The sequence below is a fragment of the Sminthopsis crassicaudata genome, chromosome 5 (assembly GCF_048593235.1).
Source record: "Sminthopsis crassicaudata isolate SCR6 chromosome 5, ASM4859323v1, whole genome shotgun sequence".
In the NCBI taxonomy this organism is placed as follows: domain Eukaryota; kingdom Metazoa; phylum Chordata; class Mammalia; order Dasyuromorphia; family Dasyuridae; genus Sminthopsis; species Sminthopsis crassicaudata.
In genome coordinates this window covers 5,676,980-5,691,846 of record NC_133621.1, presented here as the reverse complement: position 1 = coordinate 5,691,846, position 14,867 = coordinate 5,676,980, and the positions used below count along the sequence as shown (strand labels likewise).

Below are 14,867 nucleotides of genomic sequence, written 5' to 3'. Positions count from 1 at the left end.
TCCACTTCCATCAGAATACATCCTCATACAGTATTGTTCCAAGCATATTCTTATAGAGGATTGTCTAATGCATAATTAGCCTTAAGTGCTCAATTGTCCCACCTTAGTGCATTGATTCAAGAGTTTCAGCCTTTTACAATGCACTTCCTTGAATTTGCGTATACCTCCACACTTTGGTCCATGTATGTTTTTGTTCATCCATGCATTTATTTATGCATGGATAAAAATGTTTGCATGCATTCATTCATGTATTCCAACCATTGGGCCTGGACTAAATTTCCTCAGCTGACTCCTGCACCCTCAGTCTGGACCCTCCTGCTGGTAGTAAGCTGTTCCAGCTGTTGGTGATGGTCACTGCAATTGGGCTGGGGATGTAAGTCTTGGGATGCAGAACCCCTGTACAGGCCTCCACTGTATGGTGGAAGGTCTCTCCTCCCAGCCTCTCCTACTGGGCATCTTGGCTTTCAGACCTTGACCATGGAGCCACAGAATAGAGTATTCAAGGTCAAGAACACAATTCCCCTCACCACATGTTACCGGCCATCCATCTAGAGCTTCTTTTGGATCTTGATGGGCTAATAGACCATTCTGAGCTGACTTCAAGGCAGGAACCTTCTGTCAGAGAAAGTGAGGAAAGACCTTCCCCCAGTGCATTGGGATATCCCACTTATGAGAAGAAGATAGATGTCACTTCAGACAAATTAGAAGCACATTTCTATAAAGGGCTGGAACTCTGAAAAGGTGTACTTAAATCTAGGTCAGCAAGGTACTTATAGTTAAGCATATACTTAGTATGGTGATGTAATGGTTGCTCTCTGTGGTATAGTGATGTAATCCTACTGATGTACTTAAGGGCTGGGACAATTGAGATCTCTCTCTCAGCCACACCTCTCAGCCATAGATGCAAGAGAAGAAGCCAGACTCCAGACTCCATCTTTGAGAAGCCACATGGTAGCTCTCCTGCCTCCTATACTCCTCCACTAAGACCAAGGACTCGGGCTGATCCTGAGGTCCTCCAGAGAGCTAACCTGGACATTACACATTTCAACCAGAGGCTGAAATTTGCCTCAAAGAAGGGAATGGATGAGAACACTAATTTCTAAAAGTATCTGAGCTAGAGGACCAAAGGGACCTCTTATCTAAAGGAAAGATGGGCAGTAATTGAAATAACTGAGCAAAGAAAAAGGGAAGGAAAGTTGGGAAGGACTATTTTTCCATGAACCCTGCAAGAGATACTGAGTTTCCAGGCTCCCCAATTCAGTCAACAAATGTTTACATGCTCTGTTTTGAACTAATTGCTCAAATTCTTTCTTAATTCTGTTATTGAATTAAAATGTTTGTTGGGCTTGAAACAATAACAACTAACAGTTATGGTAACTATTACAATAATAACAATAGCTGATATTTATAGAAACTATCAGAAAAATAATAACTAACCTTTATAATATTTCCTAGAATAATATGAACAACTAATAGCTATAGTTCTTATAATAATATTTATAAGTCCTACTAGAATAAGAACATAATTAATAACTGATATTATTTCTAGTATCTGTTACAGGAATAACAAATAATTTTTATAGAAAGCACTAGAATAATATTAGCTACAACTAACATTTATAGTACTTACTGGGATAATAACTAGCTACTGGAGTAACTAATGTAGCATCTATTAGAATAATATCAACAACAATATTTATAGTGCCTGCTAGAATATTAATATCAACAATAACTAAGATTTTAGCAGCTACTAGAACAATGTCAACAACTAATAAATAATAACAAATAACTACATAACGTATACTATCTAGTACTACTGGATAATAAAAATAGGACCTATGAGAATGAGAACATTAACAGCAACTAATATTTATAGTACCTAATAACAAAAACTAATATCATAGTACCTATTGGAATAATAATAACTAATATAGCATCTACTAGAATAATAACAATAATACCAATGCCAACTAATATTTGTAGTTCCTACTAGAATAATAATAACTTTTTGGCTTCCTTTGCCTGTTTCTGCAATGAACATCTGTCTTAACACTCATAGGTATACAGCTTACTGGATTCCCACCATCTCTGAATAAATCAATTCATAGCTTCCCCCAGGACTGGAAAGATGAAAGTGACCATCAAAGACTGCAGCAATTTTTACTAACAGGAACTTAGTGCAATAAGGTGCATCAAGTAGGTTTTGTCCAGATTTTATAGTTTGGAATTCCCAACATAGAAAGCCTCTCCACTGATATCAATAAGCAGTTTTTCTGTACTTTATATTCTTTCTTTCTTTTTTTTTTTTTTTTGCACTTTATATTCTTAAAGAAATTCTTAGGACACTGAGTGCTTGAGTGGCTTGGTGAGGTTCATATGAAATGTGGTAGCCAGGACCTTTCCTTATTCTGACAAGGAAGGGATCTGCTGTGTCTACTCAAATCTCTCAGACAGATTCTTCTTCTTGTAGTGAACCGTTGTCTCCAGGCAGTTGCTGTTAACTCTTGTCCAGAGAAGTGACTTCCCTTCCTGCAGAGAGCCGACTTCCCTTCCCGCAGAGAGCTGTGTCAAGCCAGATGTAGTTCAGAATCTTCTCCTCTTTAACTCTTGTCCTTCTCCAGTCCAATCTGCTCTCCAGGCCCAATGTTGCCTCTTTTATCCTCCCAGAGAATGGGCATGGGATAATGCAAGGGCTTCTGGGAAGAACCACTTCAGCCAATGAGCTTGCTCCTTCTATCAAGTCAACCTGAGTTCTCACCTTGTAATTGTCCAGACAACCTGAATTCTCACCTTGTCACTGTCCAGACAACCTGAGTTCTCACCTAGTAATCCTAACATCAGGGAAGTGCTGGAAGGCAAGTTTTCCCAGCTCTAACACTAATCACAGAACCATCCTGCCTCTTCTGAAGGCTATTATCCATGGAATAAATGAAGGTAAAATAAAATCGACAACCTTCATTATATGAGTCTAATAAATGATTTACAAACAGTGTAAGTAAGTCTGTCTAGGATTCTAGAGAGTTTTGTAGAAGAGAGAATCTTAACTTCTCATGCATCCTGGAATTCTTGACATATCTGGTGAAGCTTGTGAAGTCCTCAGAATTTAATACATATATATATATATATATATATATATATATATATATATATATATATATATATATATATATATATATATATATATATATATATATATATATATATATATGTATTTATATTTTCCCCCCCTGAGGCAGTTGGGGTTAAGTGACTTGCCCAGGGTCACACAGCTAGGAAGTATCTGAGGTCAGATTTGAACTCAGGTCCTCCTGACTTCAAGCTGGTGCTCTATCCACTGCACCACCTAGCCGCCTCTATATTTTTTAATGTATTCACTAAAATTCTTAGGATTACAAAGAAACCAATTCTGTATTTTCAAAGAAAGATGCATTTTTTTTCATTTAAGTTCATGAACACCCAGAAATTCATCCATGTACCCTGGGTTAAAAACTCTGACCTCAAGAAAGTCCCATGGAACAATGAGTGGATTCTCTAGTGGATATGAATAAGACGGTCTGGGCACACATGCTATAGGATCTCCCATCTGCCTCTCCCATCCTAGGAAACTGGAAAGTCTGTTAGTTCTTTCTTTGCTGGAGATCTCGATTTCCCTTCAGGCTGATGTTATTTGTCAGCTGAAATAAATCATCACATACTTCCAATGTTGCTTGGGGGAAACATCCTTTCAGTGGGTTTCTGGTTAAATGACTAATTTTTTGATGTGTAAGAAAGAACAACGTCCCAGAAACTGGATGTTTTACACTTCAGGAAATCCCTGATGACCTGCTTTCTAAGGGATAAAATTCTCACTTTCTAGAAATCCAGCAGGATTGCTCAATTTGAGTCAGGAGACTTTGGGGACTTGGGATAGACATGGGAGAATTCCTGCTTTAGGTTCCCTCTAGATAAGACTAGTAATTCCTCTTCTGCCCTTCCATACCCAGAAGATTTGCTTTCTCAGGATGGTAAGTGATCTGTCCAATGGCACACAGTCACACAGCTTTGTCGTTATTGCCATCCAATGACACCTAGTGTGTAGCAGAAGCTCATTTGTCTCTACACATGCTTCCAAATCTATGTCATTTTCGCTGTAAAATGTTTTTAAATTAATTTCATAGTATTTGAATACTGTCAAGTGCAAATAAAGCAAAAGCAGCATTATTTTTTCATATCCTGATAATTTCCAGTTAAAGGATAGAAATCTAGAAAATTGTCAGTGCTAAAATCATCCTGAAGATATATTTACAATGAATGTATCTCTAACCATGTCAATGCCATTTATTAAAAGCCTTCAGTGATTTCCTCTTTTCTTCAGGATAAAATGAAAACTTATTGGTGTGTCATTCAAAACCATCTACAAATCTGACTCATTTCCCTTCCTGGGCTTACTTTAAAATTAATCCCCAGCATAGATTTTATTTTCCATCTTAACTGGTCTGTTCAGACTGGATTTGATCTTCCCCTGGGTGCATTTGTATAAGCTCCCCAACCCCTCAGTCCTGCCACATCCCTCTGCCTCTTTCAGAGTTCTCATCATTGTTCAAGCTCAAAACAAAGGTAGCCTCTTGATGAAACTTCTCCTGATCTCCATGATTAACACTCTCTTTCCTTAAATTACTTTGCATTTATCTTTCTGCATCTGCGTTGTCCTCTTGGTCCCCTGGTAAGCTGGAAGCTTTGGTTGTTATTGTTCAGTCTTGTCCAATTCTGTAGACCACAGTATTCTAGCACCATCCATGAGCTTTGTTTAGCAAAGATGTGTAACTGGTTTGTGATTTCCTTCTCCATTGGCTTAAAGCAAACTTAAGTGACTTTGCCAGAAAGTTACTTGGTCTATCACAGTAGCTTAAATGTAGCTCATTCAATTCTCCCAGTTATATCAGTTCTTACAAAGTTGGTGCTTAAAAAATATTCCAACAGTGTAAAATTATCCATTGAAACCTAGAGGAGAACAGAAGGGTCCTGCAGTCCAGAGGTATCATGGTCCCCCTTGTACAGCATTTAAAGCAAGTTAAACTGTAATTAAGAATTATATAACAAAATAAAAATACATTAAAAACCCAGCTCCTGTCATGTTTTTTAAAGAGTCAATGTGTGAGTTCTGGGGTCCTTGTGCATGAACACTGACCTGGCTTCTATTAGAGTTGGAGGCCAGCTGACTGAGTCCCACTCTCTCCTTTTTATTGATGTGATGAGATCAGACATGTGGCATGGCGGATTAACCAAAACTGGTAACAGAGAGCATTGGAATACTGCTCTTTCCATTCCAAATCTCCATCTCTCTCCCTTATTGCCCATTATCTGATTTATCTTATAGGTTTTCTCTCCAATGAATTGTGATGGCTCCATCCTCTCATATTTATATCAATTTTTGGTTTTAAAGCTGTGGGAATAAGCTTTGCATGACTTCACATGGATAATGATGTCGCAGGGCTCTTCTTCTCCACAAGTGGGGGAAGAGAGGAAAGTAGAAAATAAAAGAAAATAAAGTTCAAAATAAATGAACTAAAATGGTAAAATAACAAAACTGAGAATACAATCCATAAGGCCTTTCATTTTCTCTCTTCTTGACATCTTGACATTTTACTTTATATTAAGACCATTTACAAACTATTGAAATTAGTTTGTAGACTCTATTTTTGGTATCTCTTTCTGTTGCTATCCTGAAGGGAGCACTGGGATCTGCGTTCTCTGCTTGAATATGAGCTCCTTGAGGACAGAGATTGATGGGTTTTGTTTGTTTCAGTATTGCTACCACAATGAATTCTGTTTTGCACATAGTAGGAGCTTAATCAATATTCACTGATGTTTTTTGGAAAGGGGAGAGAGATCACCACAAACAGACCTTTGTATTCCTTGTGCTAATCTGCTGTAGCATTGATGAACTAAAGAATCATATTAATATGTTTTCATTTTATCTGCAGATTCTACAAAAAAAATCAAGGATGTGCTGGGAGAATTCCATGGCAATGGCGTGCTAGCAAAGTATAATCCTGAGGGGGTAAGGCTACTTTTTTCTTGCTTCATTCAATGTATTATAGTAACATTTGGGGAAAATGGAGCATTCTTGTTGTGTCCTAATTTCCATGCAAATTATGTAAATGTTATGTAAATGTATGTAAATGAAGTCATTAAGGTTGAGCTCCTTTGTGGTTTTCTCATATGACCCCTACCTGGGAAGGAATTTGGAATAAGTGATTACTTATCTAAGTAACCAGGAGTATGACTTTTCTGGCAACCCTACAGTATCCCACCTGGAGGTGATCCATTCTCCTTGGGGGCCCTCTGTTTGTTAGGACCCACATGCTCACCTAGTCAACTCCATAGTTAGCTCCTTTGCTTGTATCCTTGTGTGGCATAGTGTGTCACTTACTCACTTTCCCATCACCTCAGTCCCAGAGTTCCAAGCACAGTTTGTCCCTGAACAGTGGATTAATGCTGAATAAAGGACGGGCCAATCATGGGGATGAAACTGGCCAAGAGCTTGGGGAATGGGAGGAACATAAGAAGAGGGGAATAAATGAAAGTGCTTTGTGTCCATGCCTGGTCCGCTGACAAGTTGAACCAGACACATCTTGCCCCAGCTTCCTTCCAGGTCCAATTCCAAGGCCTCCTTCTGCTGGGATCCTTGATCCAAATACCTCCCCATTCCCTTCCTTTATGAAGTGATGTTCCACATCGTCTGTGTGTGTCCTAGGTTGTATAGCTAGACATGGGTTGTCTCCTCTTTTAGAATGGAATTTCTTGGAGAGCAGACACTCATGTTACCCTTTATTTGTATTCCTGACATTTAGCACCTTCTCGATGCATAAATGCTTGTTGGTTGATGGACTCACTGATTTGTTGGAGCATGCCAACATGGCACCAATACTTTTTGAGCAGTGGGGAAGCCCGTTCCCTACAAGGATCTCCTTTTAGTTTGGGATAGTTCCATTCATTAGAAATTTATTCTGGCATGGAGCTTGAATAGACTTTCACCTATTGGTCCCGGTTCTGCCCTCTGAGGTCAAACAGAAGACTCAGTCCCTATTTTCCCATGAGGGGCCTTCAGGTGCTTGAGGACTATTCCATGCCTTACCCTAGTCTCTCAACATATCATGCATCATCAGTCCCTTTAACCGAGGCTCCCATCCTTCACACATGCTGGACTGTGGATTGTTGAGGTAGTTGGGGGGTCTTCTCAGAAAGGCTCATGCTGTGGGATGGTGCCTTAGATTAGCATAAGTATTCAGGGCTACTCGTCCCCCTTTGATGTCTACCTGTCATACAACTCTCATCTGTGGCTCCAAGAAGCTTCAGAACACCCAATATGAACCCTCTACTCCTCAATCTCCTCCTTTCATCCACCTCTGGTAAAAAACCTCAGCCACAGGGCCAGCAACTGTGGCTCTCAAACCCTTCGTTGAGTTAGGGGGACATCTATCCCAACCATGTGAAGATTTGTGTTGATGGGATGTGTGGATGAGAACAATCTGTTCCAGTGGCCACGAAGGTAGCTGGAGCAGGTGCTGTGGAGTGCTTAGAGCTTGATCAGATATGGAAAACATCAAAGTCATGCACTGCATCCTGGGCTGTCACCAACTGTTTTGATTTCAGGATGACTGGAAGAAAGAGCGAGGTTCTTGACTCGTGCAGTTCTGCCTCACTTAAATCTAATTCACACACAACATAATATATCACCCTGTGATGTCATCTGGTCTCTTTGTAAATGAAGAATGAGCAGCAACAGCAGGTTGTAGGAGCTATTGGAGGAGTAACGAGGTCACAGTTTAGCCCCAGAAAGTCTCTCTTTGGCCAAGTGCCCCCATCCTACAGAGGAGGAAGCTGAAGCCAAGAAAAGTCATGGGATCTCACAGGCAAGAAAGTGACAGATATAGGACTTGACCCAATGCCCTTTGACCATAGTCCAGAATGCTGTCCACTGCCCCACACTGCCTCTCCTCTGAGAGAAAAGTCAAACAGTGATGATGGTAATAGTTGCCATTCTCTGAGCTTTTTAAGGTTTGCAAAGCACTGTACATAGCTTGTCTCATGTGAGCCTCCCTAGTCAGGTGAGAGAGATACTGTTATTGTCCCCATCATATAGATGTGAGATTCAGAGAGATCCAATGGATTGCTCCAGATCACAGAGGAAGTTTCAAACTCAAGACTTCCTGCCTCCAAGTCAGCATGCCGGGCATGCACCCTCATTGTGTGGCCTCTTTGTGTGGCTTAATTAGTGTTTTACACTCAAAACTTCTAAGGCCAAGTCAAGATTTTTTGAGCATCTCTTGATTTTATATAATCCACACCTTTATTAGTCTTTAAAAATTATATGGATAATTTTGTGGTGTCCCCCTAAAAAAAGAAACATTCATCTTTGTTTCATAAAGATATTGACTCCAATATCTGACTAACTCTTTGCCTGGAAGCTCTGGAGCAATGTGGAACGGAGGGAATTAAATGTCTTTTATCCCCCCTTCCCTTCTCCACTCCAGCCCCCAAACACTATCAGACAGTCAGATACTAAAAGCCCTCATCTTTTTCTCCAGATTTCTGAGCCCAGAGAAATCTCTTGAAATATAAGTTGATAAACGATCAGTTGGTCAACAAGCATTAAGTGCCAACTGCTGTGTGAGGCAGACTGAAATCTGCTGCAGGAGAGAGAAGAGAAACAGGAATAATTCCTCAAGGAAAGAGGAGACATAAATCACATAAGTGCATGCAGTAAATATGAAAATCAAGAAAAAAATATTGGCTTGTTTTGTGTGAGGGTAGAACAGGAGGAGCCAGTCATCATCTCCCCTCTGACCCTATGGGATGCAATTCCCAAGACTGTGCCAGATGAGACACCACCCAGATAATATAACACTAAGCATCCAGGGGCCACATCGCTGGTTCTGGAGTCAGAAAAGTCTGTGTTAGAATTTGACCTGAGACACTTACTGGATGTATGACCCTGGACAAGTTTCTTAACTCTCCCTGCCTCAATTCATACTAGTCCCTATATCCCTAGATTTTGAGAATGAAATGAGATAACATTTGTGTTTTGTAAACCTTAGAAGTGCCAAATAAATATTAGGTATTATTATTATTATAACTATCAAATTATCTTGTGTTCTCCGTACTAGATTCTTTCTCTCCTTCTCCACCCTTTGAGAAATCAAGCAAAGCACTTTCATTTAAGCTACATAAATTCCTGCTTTAGTACCAGAGCTAATAATAATGATTATTAATTAGAGTCCTAAGAAAGAGGGATTAAACAGGGAAGGAAGGGTGTCCCTCTCTTGGTCCTTTTACTGCTTCAAACTCTGAATAAAGCCTAGACACGTTCTTTTCTATCCAGCCTTTGGTATTTCTAAGGCCACCAGTTTACTGGGATATTTCCCACTGATTATTCTGTGGCCCAGATTATGATAAACTAGCACGAGTTTTGCATGTTTCAATTTCAAATTTCAATTTAGAAAGAGTTCTGATCTTGAGTCACTAATGGACTGTCATCCAAAGAGTGGCTTAGCCAGTCCAAAGAGATTCACCATCATCTGGTGGATCTCAGAGTGATCAGCTGTACCTAAGGGATAGAGGAGTTGCTATCAGCATCAGTGCAGGACAAAATCATGATGTAACTTGATGTGTGAAGTCAGCCATAGGCAAAGTGATGGGGAATCCATGGTCTTATACCCTCCTGTCCACCTCTTAAGATCATGTGTTCTCTTGATTTCTGGGAATTCTTGATTATATCTTATGTACAATGAGTTTCAGAGTCATCTTCTTCTATGTTTTCTCCCACGTCCTCCATTATTTTTGGTTTTCTTTTGAAGTGAAGGATTTAGATTTATTATTTCTGTTTACAGGTGATTGAGATTGAGAGCCCTGTGGAGTCCTTAGTCAGTAATGTCAGTCCAAGAGAGTGATCCTTGGCAAATGAACTTTAGCTACTTCTTGGGGAAACATCTTCCTGATTAGATTATTGACCATGGTTTTTGTTACCAAAAACTCACTTTCTCCTGCTCCCTCTCTCCCACTTCCTCTTTCTTTTTTCCTTTCCTCTTTGTCACTTCCTTTTCCCCTCTCCCTTTCCCTTTCCTTATCTTTCTTCCTTTCTCCTTTCCCATCTCTCTCCTTTTTCTTCTCCTTCGCCCTCTCCCACATACCCCCAACATTTATCCATGTCAACTTTTATTGTTTTTCTTTGTGAACATCCTAAGAGTTGCATTGTTTTTTCCTTGATAGAATTTTTTTCTGAATATATGGAAAGATAGTATTCATCATATAGTTCTGTAAGTCTTTGTGTTCCAATTTTTCCCCTCCCTTCCCTAACACTTCCCCAAGACATAAAACAATCTGATACATGTTAATTATGTGCAATCCTTTTAAACATATTTCCACATTTATCATGTTGAGCAAGAAAAATCTGACCAAAAGGGGAAAAACACAATAAAGAAACAAAGAAACCAAAACAAATAAAAAAAGGTGAAAATGCTATGTTTTGAGCCATCATTCAGTCTCCATACATCTCTCTGGATGTGAATGGTTCTTTCCATTCTGCAACTATTGGAATTGTCCTGAATTACTTCATTGTTGAGAAGAGTCATTTGATCATTACATAATCTAGCAATATTCTCCTGGATCTGTTCACTTCATTCAGAATCAATTCACATATTCTTTCCAGCTTTTCTAAAATCATTCTGCTCAGAATTTCTAACAGAGCAACAATATTCTCTATATTCACATACTATAACTTATTCAACAATTCCCCAATGAATGGGAATTCTCAATTTCCCGTTCCTGCCACTACAAAAAGGCATGCTATGAACATTTTTTGCCTGTGTGTTTCCTTTTCCCTCTTTTCTGTTCTCTTTGGGATAAGACCCAGTAGTGACACTGTTCAATGAAAGGCTATGCAGTTTGATTGCTCTTTAGGCATAGCTCTACATTATTCTCCTAAATGGTTGGATTATTCACAATTCTGCCAACAATGTATTAGTGGCCTAATGTTCCCACATCCTCTCCAATATTTATCATCTTAGCCAATCCTGCCATCTTAGTCAATCCTGCCATCTTAGCCAATCCTGCCATCTTAGCCAATCCTGTCATCTTAGCCAAGGTGTATAGTGGTACATCAGGGTTGTCTTAATTTGTATTTCTCTAATCAATAGTGATTTCATGCAAGTAGAAATGACTTTGATTCTTCATTTGAAAATTGCCTATTCATGTCCTTTGACATGAATATTCAGTGGAAGAATGACTTGTATTCTTATAAATTTGGGATTGACCCCTTTCACAATCCTTGGAACTGACAGAATTTACATTTAGTTCCAACCATCCAAATTGTCTACTTGTTTTGTTGTTTAGTCACAAGTTGTCTAACTCATAGCCTTTCTGCTGTCCTCTTCTATCTCTGTATTCATTCATGTGCCTTCCATGCTTCCTCTCTGATACCTTATTTTCATTGCTCCTTTAAAATCTGATAGAGCAACTGATATTGTCTTCCTTCTCCAGCTTGTTGCATTTGGGAAAAACAGGAAAAAAAAATGTGTTTAGCCTAGTAGTTCCAGTAGCAAGATTGAGCCCAAGGAATGCCATTAAAAGTCAATATCTTGTCCTCCAGCTGCCAGAAGATTCTTGTCTCCCCTAACAACTCAGCTAATTCACCTATTTGGATTCATACAGGGAAAGCTACTATTGATTTATGAGAAACCTTAAGTCCAAGAAAGCAGCATGGAAATCAGAACTCTACCTTCAGGGACTACTGCCAGTGCCCTGGAAATGCTATTAATGAATGTCTTGGTGTTTCTGAAGCTGAAAACCCTTGAGGAATAGAACATGTTCAGAAACCATTGCCCTGTCTGTTGGACACAATTGCAGAACTGCTTTGAGTCAGGCTGAACATCCAGATGGAACATGTTTTTGTTTACAAAGTGACCTCATTGCTATTGCTGATCACTTGTTAAAACGTCCCTTGGGACTCATTACCAATGAAATGATTTATTATACCAGGACGCTTTCTTGGTCATGGGATAGCAGTTTACAGGCTAATTACCTGATTTGTTGTTTGAGACAAATGTGATGTCAGGCTTTTTAATAATTCAGGAACTCTTCATAAATCTACTGATCGATGGGTGAAATCCATTATAAAAATGTGAAGCAGCTGGAAAATAACAAGTGAGTTGAACTTGGGGAAAATGGTTGCTTTCTAGTCTGAATATTTGAATATCTTCCTTCAGGAAAAACTCAATGATGTTTAATGTTGAGTTTTCAGATTAATATGTGTCTTGGTAAAGGCCAGTGAGAGGTAATTAGGAAATGGTTGAAGTCATATGATAGTTGGAAAATCTTTAGAATCAGTTAAATCATCTAGTGAGCGCCACAGGAAGATGTAATACACCTATGCATGGAGAATTTTTTTTTTTTCTGGACCCAGAGATCTATTTCATCACAGAGTTAGTTGGTAAGGATGGATGTTTACTGATGCTCATTGATTCAAAACAAATAAAGACAACAATGGATTCTCTCTCTCTCTCTCTCTCTCTCTCTCTCTCTCTCTCTCTCTCTTTCTCTCTCTCTTTATTTTTTGGCATGAATAATTCATTCCTTTTATTCTGAGAAGACTGTGTATCTGGGAGGGAAGGTTTGAGCATACATCTGTACAGATGCCAATACACCCATATCCCTCCCAAGTGTTTTGAAAACTCTGCAAAGGACAGCTGCTTTTCTAAGTTGCTTGTTAATCAGTTTTATTATGTATTTTAAAATTCTTTAAGTATCTAGAGAATATTAAAGCATGCTATTGTTCAGAGGAAGTCTTGACCTGCCAGAGACTAGGGAAATACTTTTCTTTTTTTTTTACTTACTTTGCAAATGTATATATTTATATAAAAGCCAAAAATGTATAATACATTTGACATGGATGCATATGTATCTTCTATAGAGAGGAATATAATTACTTAATTTTATTTCCTTTATAAATGGTTTCCTCCTTAGCTCATAAAATTTAGAAATTGGTGAAGTGCAGCCCATTTTAAAATTTCCAGCTGAGAATGTTAGGAGAAAAAGAAGTGACAAGCATTGTTAAAGCACCTACTCTGTTCCAGACTTTGTGCTAAATGCTTTACAAATATTTTCTCATATAATCCTCACAAACACCCTGAGAGGGAGGAGCTATTGTGTTTCTCATGTCACAGTTGAGGACACCAGATTAAGTGATTTGTCCTATGTCACACAGGTAGTAAATGATTTCAAATTTGAACTCAGATCTCCTTGGCTTCAAGCTTTATACTTTATTATATTACCCAGCTGTCTTTGTCTGAACTCTAAACATGGACATCAAAGTCAAAGAATCCTTACTCAGTGCCATACCAAGCAAAGTGCCAAGAAATTACTTTATAGAATTAGAAAAAATAATAACATAATTCATCTGGAAAACCAAAAGGTCAAGAATTTCAAAGGATCTCTAGGGCCAGATGGATGTACAAGAGAATTCTACCAAACATTTAAAGAACGATTAATTCTAATACTATGTAAACTATTTAGAAAAATAGATAAAGAAGGAGTACAGCCAAATTCCTTCTTTGACAAAAAAATATGACATAGATATCTAAACCAGAAAGGGCCAAAACAGAGGGGAAAAAAAAAAAATATATATATATATATATATCAACCACTCTCCCTAATGAATATTGATACAAAATTTTTAAATAAAATATTAGCAAAGAGATTACATTACAAGGATAATATGCTATGACCAAGTGGGATTTGTACCAGGAATGCAGGGATAGTTCAATATCAGGAAATCTATTACCATAATTGACCACATAAATAACAAAAACAACAGAAATAATATGACAATTTCAATAGATGAAGAAAAACATTTTGACAAAATACAGCATTCATTCCTATTAAAAACACTAGAGAGCACAGGGATAAAAGGAGCTTTCCTTAAAATAATAAGCAGTATCTATCTAAAACCTTCAGCAAGCAGTATTTGTAATGAAGAGGAGCTGGATGCATTCCCAATAAGATCAGGAGTGAAAAAAGTATGTCCATTATCACCACCATTGTTCAGAATTGTACCAGAAATACTGGCTTTAGCAATAAGAAATGAAAAAGAAATTAAAAGAATGAGAATAGGCAATGAGGAAATAAAATTATCACTCTTTGTAACTAATATGATGATATACTTATAGAATCCTAGAAAATCATCCAGAAACTTCTGGAAACAATTCACAGCTTTAGCAAATTTTAGGATATAAAATAAACTGACAAAAATCATCAGCATGTCTATATATTACTGACAAAGCCCATCAGTAAAAGATAGAAAGATAAATTCCATTTAAAATTACTATAAACAAAATAAAATACTTGGGGGTATACCTGCCAAGACAAACCCAAGAACTATATGAACACAATTACAAAACACTTTTCACACAAATAAAATCAGCTCTAAACAACTGGGAAAATATCAATTGTTCATGTCTAGGCCAAGTCAATATAATAAAAATGACAATTCTGCCTAAATTGGTCTGCTTGTTCAGTGCCATACCAAACTGCCAAAACATTATGTTATAGAACTAGAAAAAAATAATAGCAATTCTTCTAGAACAGGGGTTCTCAAACTATGGCAAGCGGGCCAGATGAGGCGAGCTGAGGATGTTTATGCAGCCAACCGGATTATGGCAAATGGGCTGAGGGGGGGAGACAGAGTGTGAGTTTTTGTTTTTACTGCAGCCCGGCCCTCCCACAGTCTGAGGGACAGTGAACTGGTCCCCAATTTAAAAAGTTTGAGGGCCACTGTTCTAAAAGAACAAAAGGTCAAGAATATCAAGGAAATTTATGTGGAAAAAAAAAAA

At 38.2% G+C, this 14,867-nt stretch overlaps 1 protein-coding gene across 4 annotated transcripts in view; it reads left to right on the top strand.

The window, feature by feature from the left end:
- Positions 1 to 14,867, top strand: part of DGKB (diacylglycerol kinase beta) — a 675,591-nt gene that overhangs the window by 170,295 nt on the left and 490,429 nt on the right. For all 4 annotated transcript variants that reach the window (XM_074270708.1, XM_074270709.1, XM_074270707.1 and 1 more), the window contains one exon: positions 5,964 to 6,040. In XM_074270708.1, the coding sequence (XP_074126809.1) occupies positions 5,964 to 6,040 (77 nt within the window). Of the gene's footprint in view, positions 1 to 5,963; positions 6,041 to 14,867 lie in introns of those variants that run through there.